Source organism: Anser cygnoides, chromosome 6 (genome assembly GCF_040182565.1).
Source record: "Anser cygnoides isolate HZ-2024a breed goose chromosome 6, Taihu_goose_T2T_genome, whole genome shotgun sequence".
Classification (NCBI taxonomy): Eukaryota; Metazoa; Chordata; class Aves; order Anseriformes; family Anatidae; genus Anser; species Anser cygnoides.
Window position 1 is genome coordinate 18,487,243 of NC_089878.1, and position 18,287 is coordinate 18,505,529.

Sequence of the window (18,287 nt, forward strand, 5' to 3'; positions counted from 1 at the left end):
GGTCACATCCTTCCACTGCATGACTCTTGTTCCTTTTCACTTTAGAACCATGAATTCAACTGTCCTTTACTTGCATGCTGCAGCTGAATTCCTCTAAATACTGGTCACTTTTTACATAGCCTTAAATGAATCTCAGGATAAAGCTCTTCGTTGAAGGAGATAAAGAGCCAAAATCTCTGTGCTGAGATATGCTAACAACTCCCTCTTTTAAAAAAGAAGTCATCAGAAGGTATATCCACAATTTGGCTAAGAATGCCAAGCAAATGATGGTCATGATCCATCGCATCATTTCCAAAAGCCTCGTTGGCCATACATACTTATGAGGTTCATATCCTCTCAACTCCTTTCCAGTAATTAATAATTTAGACTAGAGCATCAGCATACTTCTAGTCCTAGATCCTGGACTAGGTTAGAACCAGCGTTCTTGCATGAATTCAGCATAAAGCTTCTCCTTACCTGCTTTGCCACTTCCCTCAAGCAGGCCACCCCTCGTTCAAAGTTGGGGAAGACCACAGAGCCATACTTCTGGTATTCAGGGAGTGGGCGAATCTTTATTGTAACTTCAGTGACCACTCCCAACGTTCCTTCAGAAGAAAAGGAAAACTCAGTAGTAAAGTGCTGCAAGATGGAATTCTTGCAAATCACACAACTTAACTAGTGTTTACCATAGTGTTATGAAGTACCCTAAGTCAGAAGTCCCAAAAATTCAGTACTGCAGTAGTAAGCAATTTATTCCTGACAATTTACATGGTGGATTCTTACAAACACCCTCTAAATCACGATGTGTACAGTAGATGTGTACAGTAACTCCACAGATCTGTTTTAAGCACTTTTCAGAGTTGCATAACTTTGGTCCTAAAAAAGGTCTCAATGTATCATCCTAACACAAAAATTCATGCCTGCAGAATGCCACCCATAGACACACCAGAAGCAACAGCATTACATATGCTCAAACCATCAAGCCATTATAGAAGCTGAATTAAGATGCACTTATGTGAAGTTACTGAGTTATACCTTCAGATCCCATAATGAAGTGATGGATATCGGGTCCTGTTGACATGCGAGGTACTTGACAGTTTTTTTCAACTATTCCTCTGGGAGTTACCATTTTTATATGAATCACCTGTTTAAACAATATACAATGACTATACATACTAGCATTAAGTACAGATTTTTTTGTATGATATTTATTTTTTATCAAGCATGACATGCATTTTATACAGTTCAGCTCTGCAGACTTCATATTTTCTGTAGGCAGCCCCAAAAGAACTTTCAGGATAACCTCAGGACTGTTACAAACAATTATCTCTAATGCAGCATGGTTTGCCCACACAACAGATTGCTCCAAGTTCTATGCCAAATCCAATCAATTGTTGGCCACAAGCAGACAGTACCAGTTAAGGCTGTTTTGTTTCTCAGTGTAGACAGTGCTCGCCATGAATTGTAGCATTTAAATTCACAACACACACAATGCTGAAGAGAGGAAAAAAAAAGATGGCTTGCAGCAGAAGAAATGTTATTTCTTGCTTAAGTTTTGCTTTAGAACTATTGCTTGATAAAGCTAATCTAATTTAGACATCAGCTGCTACAGAAATACTTCTACTAGGAAGAAAGAAAACAGTGAAATACACTGTCAATATTAAGTCTTCAGTAAGACTGATACATATGTAAGGTTTTGTTTTTATTCTGTACTAATTTCTTTCAAAAAAAACTTCCTTGGTACAAGTGAAGCTTTCAACTACAGTAAAATTACTGCATTTCAACCAGTGGCATTAAAAATTTCAGGCACATGTAGCTAAGTAATTTTCATCCTGTTCTGAGTTCTTCAAGAATTTTGTTATATGCATTTTACGAACTGGTGATTCTGTAACAAGTGGATTTTAGGCAGCTTATATAACACACTATTTCTAGATGTAAGATTTTCTCAGAAAGTAAACACCTCCCCAAAACTTTCTCACTATGACATTAGGAAACTCATGAACGTTTCTGAGTCAACTTTCAAACCTATCCCCTCCTAATGAAAATTTCAGAAGCTACATTTTAGTCTGAAGTTATGCTCCTGCGATAGAAAAGCCTTCTGCTTCACATTTCCCAGTCCAAGAAAAACAACACCAGACAGCAACACTTCAGGCAGTAGGGTACAGATGATACAAGTGCTAGCAGTTTTAGTTCAACAAGACCTACTGAATAAAAACTACTTATTTGCTGCCAAGCTCATTCGCTGATAGTAAAGTGTTTGTTCTGTGCACAGAACAGACATGTTTGTGAACTATGAGATGATGAAAAAGCCTGAGGTGTTAAAGATATGACTCAAAAAGTGTGCTGAAGGGAAAAAGAGGCAAGGAAGGGCTATTATGAGAAAGAGCTAGAAGTTCAAGGCAAGGAGGCAGGATTTGACTTCGGTATACTCACTAAAACAGAAAAAGTATTAATTCAAAATGCTTTAGGAAACAATTTACCTGGTTTAATATGAAGATGAACCATTTTAATGCTTATAACAGATTTAACAGTAGAATACTGCCATGCCCAGTCCCTTGCTTCCTTCCTCATTGCCCCCACATACTATGCAGTGGGATTACAATTCACTGTTGTGTGCACACAGGATCAATTAGATCAGTGTGCTGATTTGAAGAAAAACAATCTACTAGCCTATGGAAGTGGGAAGGCAGATAGAACTAGCTTGCTGTCAACACGTAGTGATTCCACCAGACAACTTCAAGAAAGCACAACAGGTAGGAGAGAGCAGGCACCTTTTGAAACTACCCTACATATTTAACGGAATTATTACACTGGATTAATAGAGAGCATGAAACAGTGGAAGAAGGCAGCAAGGACAGGCCAAGACAACACAGTTCCTGAAGCTAGCCAGTGAGTACCAAAATGAAGCTTTTAGATTAGCAATAATGCTTATTAGTACTAATACCAAAAGCTAGCAAACAAGCTCGTGAGTCAAGATTTGATGTCAAAACTGTATCACTTGTTAACAGAACTGCAGTGTATTCTCCCTTCTCCCTCTCACTTCATGTCATTACACAAGTTAAACCACCAACCAAAAGAGTAATTAATTAGAAAAAGTATTAGAAATATTTACCAGATCTTCAATGTTTCCATAGATGTTTTTTTTCATGCCTGATGCTCGTGTTGCTACCCATCCTCCTAGTGAACTGAACTCCATGGAGTCTGGTTCATGGCCTGTACAGAAGCCACTTTCACCAAGCTGAAGAAAGTAAAAATACATTCTACAGAGCTTGCATTTGCTTAGTATTGAATATTTTAGGTTTATTTTCTTTAAAAGAGCAAATATCCTGATAACACACACAATTATTCAGGCACAAATTTTGTCTTTGATATATAAATGAAACGCAAATTGATTCTGCTCCTCCTGTGTATATGTTGTGCTATATATCAACCTATAATACTCCTCCCCCATATTTTAAAACTAAGACCTCTATTGTTTGTAAGAAGGTGAGAATTCAGATACATACAGAAAAAAATCATAACTAAGTAACTGCCAACTTTGCACAAATGCTGCGAATAAATAAGGCACTTAATCTCTTGTTCTTTCCATTCTAATGTGATATGCAGCAGGTCTGCAGAAAATGTGAGCAAATTGCCTGTACTTAATTCTCTCAAGGAGTGATGTGTTTTAATATACAGCCATCTGGTTGGGCTTCCTGTATGCAACACTGTCAACTATTTGTGATGCAGATCACGCATTCCTGTACATTAAGTAGTCACTTGTTTCTCATTTTTCTGTATTAGCTTGGCTTTGCCATCTGCACAGCACCTGAGGTTGATTGGATGCCCTTAGAATTGCAATACCAAAACTGTTGGACAGAAAGAATTAAAGACCCAGCACTTTCACATTAAGTGATAACTGTGTTAGTGTTTGAGATGATCAATTTGCACTGGGCAACTGAAATACCCACATCCAAGTAGATACCACATAATGCGGGTTATTAACTATGTTCTGTAGCACGAAGTGATTCTAACTTTAGTGACTGAAAGTTATGTCTATGTAATGTCTATGGTGACTCATCTAGCTCATGGTCCTTTCTCTTACTGGAAGAGCTTGTGACTTTAAGTGCTTCCTGATCACATTAGGGAAGTGTTGAAGCCTTGTCATACCCTCAGAGGACAAGAAGTTTGCTTCAGTCACAGCTTACAGATGTCTACAAGTTGTACAAACACAAGCACAGCAAGAGACCATGTTTTTGAATACTTGTAACTGACTGGGCATGCACAAAGCAGTAGATCCAAACTCATGCGAATTACACATTCCACCTACCTGCCACCAGAACTCAATTTCTTCCCTCCAAGCCTTGCCTGTTTCAACTGCCTGGACTTACCACATGTTCATAGTATTGACCTTTGAGGGTTTTTTTTGTTTGTTTGTTTGTTTTACCCTACTCATCTCTATCTTGCTCATGCTGCCCTAATGTGAAAATCCCTCTGTGTTCTAGTTAACACTAGCAAGCTGCAAAACAGTCTTTCAAGCAGTTCCCTTTGCTGCACTGTCCAAATGCATATCTGCATTCTATCTGTATTTCAGTGGAAGTTTGCACAGGTGTTAATCATCACAGTACTCAAATTGTAGTACACAAAACAAGCACAATGTGTCACGCCTGGCAACCACAAGAGTATATCCAAAGTCTGAAGTAGAAAGCATAGTGACAATTCATAGGATGTAACAACTTAGTGTACATGTATTTTGTGGCTACATCTAAAAGAAAAATTGTAATTTAAAAATGTGTATCAAATACAGCATCCAACGTGGTTCCTAACTATGCACGTAATGTTCATAACCATGTATGTAATGCAGCGATTTAGACAAGATATGAGGAACAACGAAGAATGATATGGAGAAATACCACATGTTTGACATTAAAAAAATACCTGTTTTTCCAAATCTTGTCCAACAATGCCAGCTTCCACACACGCTGTTAAGTTTTTCTCATCTATCCAGAGAATCCGATTCTGTTGGAAAGCCAATCAAAACTAAGAATCAGTGTTAAAGGATTTTTTTTTATTTCCTTCCCTAATGCTATATGATCAAAAATACTTGGTCATATAAGTTACTGTTAATACAGTTCCAGTTATTACAGCAGCAGAAGCTGAGCCCTCACTCCCTCAGACAGTGATACAACAGGTTACAATTCACAAAGTCACTATTGTAAGTGAATAACGTTATAGTTATTAGTCAATTCATACTGGGAACATTTATAGAAACAGTGCAGAAAATCCAGAAAATATTAAGCCAAAACTCCTACAGATATTAAGCAATACAACATTTTTCCACAAAGAACACAATTTAAGGTGCCTGAATCCAAATATGTGGACGTTGGATATATGCCAAGGTAAGTATTCTTGAGTATAATCCCTGAGTTAAACAGACTGAGTGGGACAAAAGATATGCTATAGGATGTCAGAGAATGTACACACTGAAGAAATTGAAAACCTGGAAGGATTATACCATTTTACTGACCCATCAGCATTATCTACTAAACAGGGAAAGAAGCAAACACTAAATGATACACTAAGAGTAATTATCAATGAGGACAATCCACGTGAAGTAGGAACTTAAATCTGTATTTAGCTCTGTGTATAGCAAGAATGCCACAGAAGCTTCAGCTTCAATTCTTCACTGATAAGTAATTGTAGAGTTATTATCCAGGATTGAGAGTTCAGAAAAAACAGCTTTATGAAGATAAATCAGTAGAAAAAGGAAACATGCAACAACCCTTTACTTTGCAAATTCTGGAACAGACTACAGCATAAATACTGTATTTATATTAACACGACATCACAGAAATGAAGATAATAGTATCTGTACTATGTACTATGTCTGTCTCCCTGAATAAAGCTAATATCACTCATTTTCAACAAGAATTACTACCTGAAGGACCACTACAGCCACATTTTTATATTTATATATACTACCATATACTAAGTGTAGATATTACACGTTCACACAGTGACTTGGTCGGTAAACTGCTGGCGGTTTGGTTATTCAACTTAAGCATCTTTCAGAAGTCTTAATTATTATACAGAACTTAAGCCTTGACTTGTTGACAAAAAATACATCAAGCTTCATTTGCCAAAAACAACACTGCCCAACATTCTTCAGATTTCTGGATACAGTTCTTCTACAGTCATGTATGCAGTTTCCATTTAGTACAGTTAAAAACTCACTATTCTTTAATGCTTACAGTATTTATGCTCTGAACTACACGCTGCGTGGTGCATTAGAGCTGTCTACTGCAGCAGAAGACTGCTGATTCACCTTTTACTTAAAGACAGATTTTTATATGTATGCCCAAATTGACGTCAGATTAGAAGTTTATTATTGAAATCAACAAATTTCATGAAAATCAAAGGATACAGGGGAGCTCCTACAAGTGTTCCAAATCACTTCTATAGCACTTGTATAATTTTGCGTTATTATATTGCATAGAAGGAGAACAGCTCTAGCTCAGTTTGCCTTGCTTTCTCAAGTGGCAAATGTGGACATTTTGTAGTCCAGCTTAAACTATGAACAATTAACTTTAAAACAATTCTCTCCCCTCAATAGCCAGCTGTTTTAACTCGGCAAACACTTTCAGTTTCAACATGGACTACTTAACTGATCTGAGATGCTACATAAATGAGTTTTTATGCAACACAGACCCTACATGTAAGACAAAGATAACCATTAACTGCCTATTAAAACAGTAAAACTTGTCTGATCAACTTAATTGCCCTGGGAGTCCTTTCCACCCTAGTTTCTTTATTTTCACTCCACATCAATGAGCACAAAAATTGCTTGGCAGCATTATTCAAGATGCATTCAAAAAAGCGGTCTGTTTCCTGACCTGATATATATAATTACATGTCTAGCCAACACAAAAGGATGATAGCAGGAGTTTAGTACATTCCTTTCCCACCCCCAAACCAGACATTAGTCAAAGCTGTGGGCGATGAGTCAGTAAGTTCAAACAAAGGCCTGAGCCAATATTGTACTCTGAATTTCACCCCATATGTGAATGTAGAGTTTCCTTCAATGCACAACTACTGCATTGTAGAAGAAAAGTCACTTTGTAGCCAGAAACACTCAGAAGCTACTAACTTAACCCAACCATCACAAAATAAGCAGAAAAAAGGGAGCCAAAACCCAGGTATTACCTTCAAGGATAAAGGAGTTAAGTTCTGCAGGAGCTAAGAAACAGTACAGCTTAACATTAAGAGACACAGAGCTGTTTCTGAAGCATCTCATTACTATGTAACCACAAAATGGTCATTTTACAACTATAGAAGTTCTTTATAAAGGAAAGCTGAGAACTAGGACTAAATTTTACAGAACTTAATTTCCGGAATGCCGTAAAACTATGAACTTCACGTTCTTGAGATGATATCTACACAAAATGGAGATTTTTATTTTATTTCTTAAAAAAAATTAATCCTGCAGGTTGAGTTATAGATATTACACCATCTTATCAGCCTTCACAGTTGAAGTATATTTTTAGGTCTGTAAAAAACAGCGTAATTTACAAGAACAACTAGCTTCCTCCTAGACTTTCACTTAGACAATTCCAATATAGAAGAATAGTACCTTCCTCTGACTTTGACTTAAGTAAAGCTGCCATAAGAAGGTTCAACAATAGGATTTATTTTTTTCTAAGTACACAGGTCATATAAAGTACAGGGCTAGCTTAAACAAAATATCACTTTAACTGAAGGAGCACTGATTTAATCATACATGGTACAAGTTAATACTTCCATCTCAGATCTGTTCTTCAACAACGGAAGAAATTTCAACTTTTTTTCCCCCCCCTAGAAGAGATACATACCATTTGCGAAGTATCCAGTGAGACAATTGTTCTTTTTTCTTCTTCAGGGCATTCAAGGGCACTAGAGACACTTGTTCCCCCTGAAAATATGCGAGGGATATTGCAATGGTAAAATTCTCTGGTAACCTTTTCCCCACATACCCATCCTTCTCTCCCTCATTTCTAACATTGAGCTTAATAAAGTAAGATCACTGAAATTAACTGTTTGAAGCTAATGAATAATATTCTAAAGCTGTCCTTCTGAATTGAGAGTTTCACAAAATCAAGGCAACGCTGTAGCAAACAGAAGGCTTTAACAGCACTTGAAAACAAACCATGAAATTGTGATCATCTCATCTGCTGCTGTAAAGCCTGGAGCAGAATTTACAAGCAGGAAGGGATAAGAAATGAAGCCACCCAAGAAACAGAGATAGCTGTTTCTATGTATTCTTCTGAGAGCACTACAAAGGGCACTACAGCCCACTTTCTAGGTGGAAGTGAAGAGGTCTACTTAATTTAGGAATGCAAGACTTACCTGAAAGCAAGAAACAAACTGAAAGAGTGTAACTATAAATATGGATGAATAAAAACAAATACCAAACTTCTCTGGCGGTTTCTAGTGCATCTTCATTGCATGTTGCAGAACAGTGTCCAAGAAGCCTTTGGCTTCTCAAAGACTCCAAAAGCCATAGGAAAAAAAGAGACTAGAATACTACAGAGAAGAACAAGCAGTGGCAAGTACAGAGATGGTGCCAGCTAATAAAACACGAGTACTCTTCAGCTGCATCAAGACACATCATCTTTGTTTCCAATAATAGGAAAGATGATATTTTAATACCAACCCCTACAATAGCCTCGGAAGTCGACCGTAGTTAAATATACCAGATTAGACAAAATCCTGAAGATCTTCCTGTATCCCGATCAGTGAACATGAGCTAGTCAATATTGCTGCTCTCACCTATACTCATTTACTGGTACCAAAGATGATTTGTAGCAGTCATACAGCTCTCCAAGTGTATCTGGCAAGCATTTCAGGGAGAAACAAGCATCATATCAAACTAATGGAGCCGAAATGACATGTTTATATTCTCAAATAGTAAACATCCTTCCTACATGGGCCTGCAGCATAAGCACCAAGGCCTAGACTTATCACACAGAATTAAGAGTTCTCGACAAAACACTTCTTGCAGAAATAAGCTTGTGAGAGCCAACATCCCATGTTACCTGGCGTCCAAGTCAAAACCAGGTAACTCACACTACTTCAGCAGGTTTAGAGGAAACAACATACACAATTAATAATGTGAACTTCCTTAGAAGTTATTTAGACTGAAAAGGACCCAGATTATACAGGCTTTTGCTTATGTTCTACAAAACCCAGAACATTTCCTGAAAACTCCTTACAAGAGAAACATCTACTCTAACTTCCAAGTTGATTAGTGTCTAAAAAGAAATTAGAATTATGGTTAACGATTTTGCAAAATTGTGTCTGACAACTATCCTCCTTGGACCTACGAGATTCAACAATACACTGCACTCTGATGAACAAACTAATTTATAGGTGTTTGTGGGAACAGAGCACAAGAAATGTATCCAAAAAATACCTTCAAAATAGATAATTGTCTCTCTTATTTCCTAGAAGAGTTCCAAGCACAGAGGTAGATTTCAACCTCTCATAACCTCTCTTCTTACACCCCTAATATTCATGGTTTTTACACTTCTGACTTTTGCTAAACTGAATAGAGCAGCTTTTAATACTGCAAGAAAATTGACAGCAATGTACTGCTAATAGATCTAACTTTTGAACTATAGGTACATTACTAAAACTGCAGATTTAATTGAACTGAAGTACAATACTTTTGCACTGGTGATTTTAAACAGATTTGAGATTTAATAATACTTACCACCAAATGGTATTATGCAGAGATTATGTTTACATGCTAATTCCACAATTTTAACTACATCTTCATGGCAAACTAAAAACAAACAAACAACAAACAGTTAAAAAGAGTATTTGGACTTATTACTGTTGCTTAAATATCAAGAGTCTAGATACTCAACAGCTCCTTTTCTGACACCAGAAAGGAAGATATTTCAAAGAGGTAGACACCGTAATGGTCTGGACCAAAAATTAACAAAGCTCTACAGTAAAAGTAGAATTGTTTCACATCTAAATTATAAAGAAATTACTATAGACTTGGTCACTGCTCACAGATTGAGACCTTCTGGGAATTCTCAGGGCAAGACGGGCTACCAAACAGTTAACAATTGAGGTATCTTGGAGAACAAGTTAAGTTCAAAGCTTTATTGAAAATAGGTTGTCCAATCTATATTAAATGAAATTAATCCTTTTTGAGAGCTGAGCAACAAATATTTTTCTTCCTGGCTGACATTCCATTTCAAAAGTAGACCCACTGGTCAAATTTACTTTTTCCGAATGTATTGTACATCAGGTCAAAGGCGGAAGCAGAAATGCATGTGCACAGGGAAGGAGAAGGACTATCAAATAAAGATCAGATGTAACATATACCTGAGTGTTTGCAAACAGCAGAGAATAAGCAGGACTGACTGCATAGGCTTACATACTCTGGCTATTTTGCTCTGGCCATACAGATCAGCTCTAAACCAATACAGTCATTTTATTTCAGTTGCTTTCAGAGCTGCACAAAATAAAACGGAGTGGTAATGAACGCTGTTCTTAGTCACCAATGCTGTCATGTCAGTAACTGTCCTCAAATATTCAGAAGCATCTTACAGCGTCTCTTTTATCCTTCCCATGCAATTTTGTTTTTCTAAATAAAGTATGAAAACTGAGCTAAGACTAATCTTGGGGTTTCTAATACAGTGCAGCTATTGAAATTTCAGAAAGTAATAAACGGAAAAAGAAAAGTTGGATTCATACAGCTTAGGTACTTAGACCAGATGCCTTTTTCATTAGCTACTGAAGAACAGCACATGGAAAGTAGGTCCTAGTGACCTGAGAAATATGACTTGCAAACAAAAAAATCACATGAGTTAGCACAGAGTTTTATCAGTTTAGATATTTGTCTTCTACTAGATAAAACCAAGCATTACTTTCTGCTACATGTTCTTACTTACAACAGCATTAGTGATTATTCTGTTCTATTTAAAATGGGTCTAGCCTGTACTCAGATTGCACTGCCATTTCTTCGAGTCAATGATCCTTTGTAGAGTCTTCTGATTGGAGTTACAGGTGTCGTACTTTCAAAATTACTTTTAAAGAACTGCATGTCATAAGACCAAGTTCTTTAATACAAACACTTCACCACCTTCCTATCATCACGTTCTCCTTTAAAAACAAGATTTAGGGTGTCATTTAGACAACTATTCTTGCTGCACATACAAGTTCACAATATGCTGTGGTTACTCAAGTCATGAATTCAGCTTTCATCTGAAACTTCAACTATATTTAATAATGAATTCAACTTCCTCATGAAGCGAATCCTTTAGGTTCTCTAAAGATGAGTTAAGTCAATGAACAAAGATGGCTTCCCCATGACAAGAAAGCACAAGAATTCAGAAACAGTTGAGAAGGAAGAAGAAAAAAAATAGTTAAGCTTACCAGGCCATACAACTATATCAGGAATTCTCTTAAACATTCCTTCCCTGAGAACAAATATCTCATGTAAGCAGTGACCTGAAACACAAACAATAAGTTAACAAGTTCAAACAGGAAGCATCTAAAGTACACTTATATAAATGAAGTTCTCTTACCATGAGCTCTGAATACCCTATCTTCTGCATCCTGTGAATATGAGATATTAGTGGCTCTAAGATCCTGAAGAAATTCTTCATTTACAATGGATGGAGGTACATCATTAACATTTAAGGACGCCTATGATACAAAAAATATGTTAATTAAAGGTAGGCTCCCTCTTACCACATTTCTGTACAAAATAAAAAATAAAAAAAAACAGTTTACCACTAACTGATACCAAAACATAGCTATTTGAAATTAGAAATACAGAAGTTCTTTTCCTCATCTTCAGCCACTGATCCCATTTGTCCTGCTTGGTATTCAGGTGACTAGATGCACACAAAGTTTTATTCCAGTAGCGCATTCTTTCCCTTTTTCTTCCTAACAGGTTTGGGGAAATGAACTAGCTTATGAGGGCAGACTAGACAAAATACTTTGTTTTACAGAATTCAAGAAAAACAACTGCCTGAATAGGACTAAAGACTCTCCTGTTGATAAAGGTTAAGGTAAAAATTCCTTTTTGAACATAAATTTCTCCTACAATACAGAGAAATACATACTAAGGCCACCATATACTATGCAGATTCCAGTACTTTTAGTTCTCGGTACTTTCAGTTCTGTTTCTACCAACCCACTTCCCCTCCTTCTGTCACATACCAGAAATTTAAGTGTGTTTGATCTAATATAACAGGAATGCTTTAAGCAGACCTCACACATCAACAAGACTTCATAAAATCCTAGCGCAGTCATTAACATGCAGGTGTTTTCAAAAAACCTCTAGATAGAAGTCCTGATCAGCTCCTTGGAAAAAAGTTTTTCAGCCTTCTACATAAAATACACATTTTATATATATATATATATATATATATATATATATATATATATATACACATACATACACACACACACACACACACACACACACATCCAAGTTTCCTTTCCTGGAATGAAGAGTTTCACTCCTCTTTGTTCTGCATATAGCCTCCAGAAGTGCTCATACTTTTTGCCAACATGTAACTGGTGGCTTGCTAAAATAAAAGCTTAGAAGATAGCACCAGTTACCAAGCCAACAGTGAGAGGGAAAAAAAAAAAAAAAAGATTATAGTCTCACATCTGCCACCATGGCAGTCTGTTCTGAAAGGGATGGTTCCTAGAGCAGTGAGATCTGAAGAAGAGAAGATTTAACCTTCACCAGGAAAGTTTTCAAGTAATTAGATCCACAGGTTGCCTACCAGGGTCCACCTCAGAAGAAAGCACATAAGGTTACACAGAAATTAAGAGTACTTATAGGGATCACTTAAGGAAAGAATATTTGCATCAGTTAGGTTCATGTCTGATGGCTCACAAAACCTCAGAGGCACAAAATGATAGCCAAGTGTTTGTTTTACTTTCTTCATACGTGACACATGACCTAATGAAAATATAGTTTTAATAATGATTTACTCCTGGGAAAAACAGAGAGGTGCTGTTTTGAATGGCTTTTTAAGGGTGATGCTATACTTGAAATAAGGTGTCAGACATCTGAGAAAAAGGCTTTTCCCTCCAACATATTCACACTGTCACCTACAAATACAGAAGCTAGAGATTGTGTTGTTCAGGTGAGAGCCATGCTGCTCTTAAAAGATCATGATTTTAGGGGCCAGTCAGAATAAACAGAGGGGAAGTCAGGTCTTGGATTGCTGCTCTTAGTTAGCTCTTGCTAGTCTGCTATTAATGCACATTCACACAGCACCGTTTACTAACCCAAAGAGCAGAACTCTTAATGAACTTGGAAAACATGAGAAACAAACCAATACGAAATGTACAAGGATCTTTAAACCTCTTTGGTAAAGAAAATCCCTGCTAGCTCTGCTTACATTTTCTAGTTTAAACTTGTTTCTTCATGGATTTTTGTAGACAGAACCATTTTGTTTCATTTCAAGTTGAACACCAAATGCTGGAAGATCTTGGTTTTCAACAGGAGGAAGATGAACTACTTAAAGCTATAGCATTTCCCTATGGATAACTAAGTACCTTGTTTTTTTCCTTTTTTGCAAGCATTTTAGTCCTCTAATTTTTCACCGTCAAGACTGAAAATTTAATATTCATATAAATCCTATGCAGAATGCCAGGCAAAAATAATTTTATTTATTCTTATGGGACTGAGATATTTTAAAGATTTGTACACTGAAAGGCTTGACAGGAAATCTACGTGAACCAGGTCTAAACTGCTGTATAAGTCTAGACTGAAAAGGAAAAAATGTCATCAGGCCTTGAGCATCAGAAAAGCAAGTACATTTACTATTGTTAATTACAACAGAAACGTTGCATGCAACAGGAAACCCTTGCAGTCCATAGAACAGAGGCAGGAAGAGATGAGACAGAAAGACATATGGACCAAGAGGTCCCTTTCCTGCTGTTGTTCCTATACCTGAGTTCCTTTATGCTCTGATGACAATAGATGGTGAAAACCAATACAGTATGACAACCTGAAACATAAACCAGGAGCTATCAGAAAGACATAAAAATGGGACCTGCAGCAGTACTTGAGAATAGCTATGAGAAGTTAGATATGAGAAGTCCAGATACACACTGAGAGACTCCGAAGAATTGTGTTCTGCATCAAGGTAGCCAGCCTGTTTCAGACTGTAACAAAAGCATCAGAACCAGAGGTGCATGGTATAACAGGAAAGCATGCAACACAGCTGGCAGATATCCTGCGAACCAGCTCTTCAGGGTGTGTTGTGGAATCAAGATAATATTCAAGAATCTGCCCTAGTCCCCCAGTTGTGCTTTATTCTGTATTTTCTATACATGTAGGAAGGGAACAACAGCCCTCAGGACCACTGGTCACAGTGAATTAAAGCAATTTTGCTCTGAGCACCTGCCAGTTAAGACCAACCTCAGTCAAGGAAAACAATCCCATCAAGACAAACATTTCTGAAATATATTGGCACGTGGAGAGACCATAAGTTATAGCAGATGAAAGAATGGCTTGACTAGCAGAAGACTGAAGTGCTCAAGTTTTCAGGCCCAGTGAGATGGCCTGCTTCAGGGAAAATAAAATTTTAAACTCACTCAAGTAATGGCTAAAAAACCATTACCAAAGCAGTATCACTGCAGTCACTGTACAGTCGTCATACAAGTATAGAGCACAGCCTGCTTCCAGTGCTGCTTAGGCAGTTACTGAGTCAGAAGCCTGCAGCCTCAAAGGAATTCTTCCTAAAATGACCTCACTCCAAGCTGAGTTATTCTTTTTGAAAAGCAAAATATGTATACTTCAGAAAACCCAGAATATTCTGATTTTTTTTTTTGAACATTCAGTTCAATCTTAGGTATTCTGGTAGCCAGTTTTCAGCATCCAGATGTGAAAAAATATTACTGTCAAATAAGAACTTGGATAACATTAAATACACTAAAAACACTGTACAATTGAATGTCACCGTATCTTCCACCTATGTTATCACAGTCATACCAGTTGATCTAGAATGACAAGTCAAGCTAAATCACTGAAAGTTTCATGTAATATTTCTACACCAAATAGCAACTCTGAAGTGTTATAACACACAATTTAAATCAATTATATAGAAGGCGACATTCAGGACAAACAGCTGAATCATCTTTAACAATCTGGTTTTGACAATCACCACGACTAACATTCAAGGGAACTGGTTCAGCTATTTACTTACTCTAGAGGTAGTTTTGTGCTCCAGACTTGCTCCAAAGGTTTTTTCTATCCATTCCTTAAAAGTTGGTAATACCATACCACCTAATCTGTACCTGAAAAGTCAATATTACATAGGGTCATTTTAAATTAAAAGAATGTATGTCAGATACACTTCTTTTGATTCTAAGTAAGCACAAATAGTAAGTTAGATGAAAAATTGGATTTAAAGAAGTCTGCAAAGCTTCTGCTCATTTAGTTTTCACGCAGCTGCATAATTTCTTTGTATTTATATGTTCTATACTTCACACAAAAATCAAATCAAATGTCAACAACTTAGAAATTATGTTCCTTCATGATATCTTTGAATTGGAGCATGTGGCTTTTCAGACATTCCACCCCCCCATCTTCATTTTTAAGAAAGATCTCCCAGTAATGTAGAAAGTGTCATAGTTTACAAGTCAGTTACAGATAGAGGGCATGTATGTATAGACACATTGAAATGTAAACCAAAGCAACCTCAGACACACAAACCCAGCTCAATATACCTTAGATGGTTTCAAGAAAAACAGAGTCAAAGGTTCCTCTCTCACCCTCAGAACGCATCAAAACCCATCAAGTGCCATGAACGTGTCTGTCACAACCCCCTTGGCAAGAGCTTAGCCATGTGACAGATGAAGAGTTAGTTACAAGACAAGGGACACAGAAGCTGTTTATAATCATGCATACCAAATGCAAGAACAAGTGAGGCTGAGCCCATACTTAAACCCTAGTGAGGTAGAAACTTAACTGTGTACATCTGCACACCTTGTGCATGTTTATGATATATGCACAAGCATTCTCTGAAAAAAAGGAAAACAAATACCCTCCTTTGGTATCACAAGTTTTCAGCAGTTGAGAATCCTATAGTATATAACGTCACTGCATTAGGCCCCATGGATCTTTCTTCTACGATTATTTAATTACCATAGCTAGCCAGTTATGACCCTGTCCTTCTCAGCTACAATTAAGTCACCAGTTGCGCAAAAAGAACAATTCCTTTTGCTTCCTCATCTTAACTACCTTCCAGCTCACCTCATTGGAGAAAAAAAAAAAAAAAAAAAGTATTCCTAGAGATGAAAGGCTACAACTATATCTTAACTCAGCTAGACTCTTCAGCTGAGAAGGCTATGTTCGGTGATCCCTCTGATCCCTCCTGTGACTGCTGTTATATATCATCATATCCATACAGAACAGGTAAGTGAATTCCGTAGGCAGGAAAGCACAATAAGCAACAAAAGTATACCACAAAAGTTTAACGTAAATTGGGAGTCTGCAACGGTATAGAGCATCTTGGCTCAGCTTGGTGTTTCTTCTCTAGACATACTTTTTGGTGTTGCCCACCTATTGCTACAGCTAGCTTACAAAGGTAATCTTACCTTTAATTTGTCCTTGAATAAGTTAACAGAAATCTAACAACTTCTAACTCAAGGCAGACATAAGCCCCAGGAGAGATGGAGTTAGTGAATTTACTGCACAGAACACAATTACTATTAGTTACCCAGGGGTAAGCTTTGTACATATGTTGATCGTGCAAGAAGTCCCTGAAAACACAAAACAAAACAAAAAACCCACCTCACTCTCCTCCCTGGAAAAAACAGGTTTATTTGCTCAGACAAGTATCTCCTACCTCTGGTGAGACAGTAGAGCCAGTAATAAAGATCATTTGACAGGTAGATAAGCATGGTCTATTGGGACAGTCAGCACAACTTCCATAAAGAGAATTCCTGTTTCACTAACCCCTCGAGTTCTATGACTGTGTGAAAAGAAAGTGAATAATGGGGATGCAGTGAACACACTCCTCTGGATTTCCCACAGGGGTTCTACCTCAATTGCTAATAAAGAAAATATGTTGCTACGGTACTGAAGGAAAGGTTCTTCTTCAGGCTGAAGGGTCAGGGCTTATTGATCACTGTCTAAGAGAGACTCAGGAGTGCAACTTGCCACACACTGGTCCTGGGTCCAGTTTACATAATTCCTGCATCAGTGATTTGGAACGAACAGTGGACTCTCCAAACAGGTGAATGATACTAAGGTCTTCCAGGTAGACATAGCACACTGATAGTATTTTTAAGGTCCCAAGCTCCTTCCTAACTGAGCAGACAAATGAAGAAAGATGAGCTGTGATGTAACCACAAGAACAAACAAACGAACGAATAAAGTGTTACATGCATATTTTGCTGAACTAGACTAGTAGTCAGTACAGGAAAAAAAAAAAATCAAGGCATCTTCACTTATGCATCATCAAGGCAGGTATGAGAAACAAGACAGATGATTTTTTTACACTGATCTGCAGAACCCTGGTTTATCCCCATCTTGAGTGCTGTGCACACTTTTGGCTCTGCATTTCCAGAAACATGTAAAAGAGCTGGAGAGGGTTCAGAGAACAGCCACTGTAAAGACCAAGGGGCCTTACAAGCACAGACTAGAAAGGGCCCAGGACTCCTCGCAGCATGGAAGGAAGGTGGAGGAGGGGATACAGCTGAGTCTTGTGCAAACAAGAAGACTGGATACTAAAAGGCATCTCCAACATAATCTTTGCAGATGCTACTGGATTACAACCACAATTGATCACAAGAAGCCAGGCTCCCATTCCTTCTTTAAACAGCCCCACCTTTCTTTCACCACTGAGAGGAACTACTCCATGAAAACTACACTGGTGGGGGCCAACATGGCCTTTCTAATACTTTCTCATACAGTTAGAGAAAATGCAGGTGGGGGGAAAAACACCATTCTCCCCTTTTTCTAGAAGAGGGACTAGTACTCATCAGTTAAACAGCAGCCTCATTGCTTCTTCATGAAGAAAAAAAAAAAAATCAAGTATAGCCCTACACCATTGCCTCTTTCAAATCACCCTGCATAAATTCTTCCTGTGCAGCGTAACCTACCCCAGATAAACTAAAGACATCAGATGAAAGCATGACTGGCAGAGTGACAAGGGTCAGAATCCTGGCAAAAGGAGAGATCATCACGATCTCCCTGAATAGCATACAGTAAACTCATGCCTTAGTTAAGGCTTTGCATTTTAAGCTGGGCCTGAAAATTAAGAGATTCAGCATTAGTGTTCAACACCAGAGACAGATTT

The 18,287-nt window shown here is 37.6% G+C and overlaps 1 protein-coding gene across 3 annotated transcripts in view; it reads right to left on the minus strand.

The window, feature by feature from the left end:
• Positions 1-18,287, minus strand: part of AGPS (alkylglycerone phosphate synthase) — a 76,693-nt gene that overhangs the window by 21,244 nt on the left and 37,162 nt on the right. For all 3 annotated transcript variants that reach the window (XM_048061581.2, XM_048061580.2, XM_066999177.1), the window contains 9 exons: positions 15,189-15,279; positions 11,538-11,658; positions 11,386-11,460; positions 9,707-9,778; positions 7,827-7,906; positions 4,897-4,977; positions 3,092-3,217; positions 1,015-1,123; positions 457-584 (listed from right to left, as the gene is read on the minus strand). In XM_048061581.2, the coding sequence (XP_047917538.1) occupies positions 457-584; positions 1,015-1,123; positions 3,092-3,217; positions 4,897-4,977; positions 7,827-7,906; positions 9,707-9,778; positions 11,386-11,460; positions 11,538-11,658; positions 15,189-15,263 (867 nt within the window). In that variant the 5' untranslated portion in view covers positions 15,264-15,279. The remainder of the gene's footprint in view (positions 1-456; positions 585-1,014; positions 1,124-3,091; positions 3,218-4,896; positions 4,978-7,826; positions 7,907-9,706; positions 9,779-11,385; positions 11,461-11,537; positions 11,659-15,188; positions 15,280-18,287) is intronic.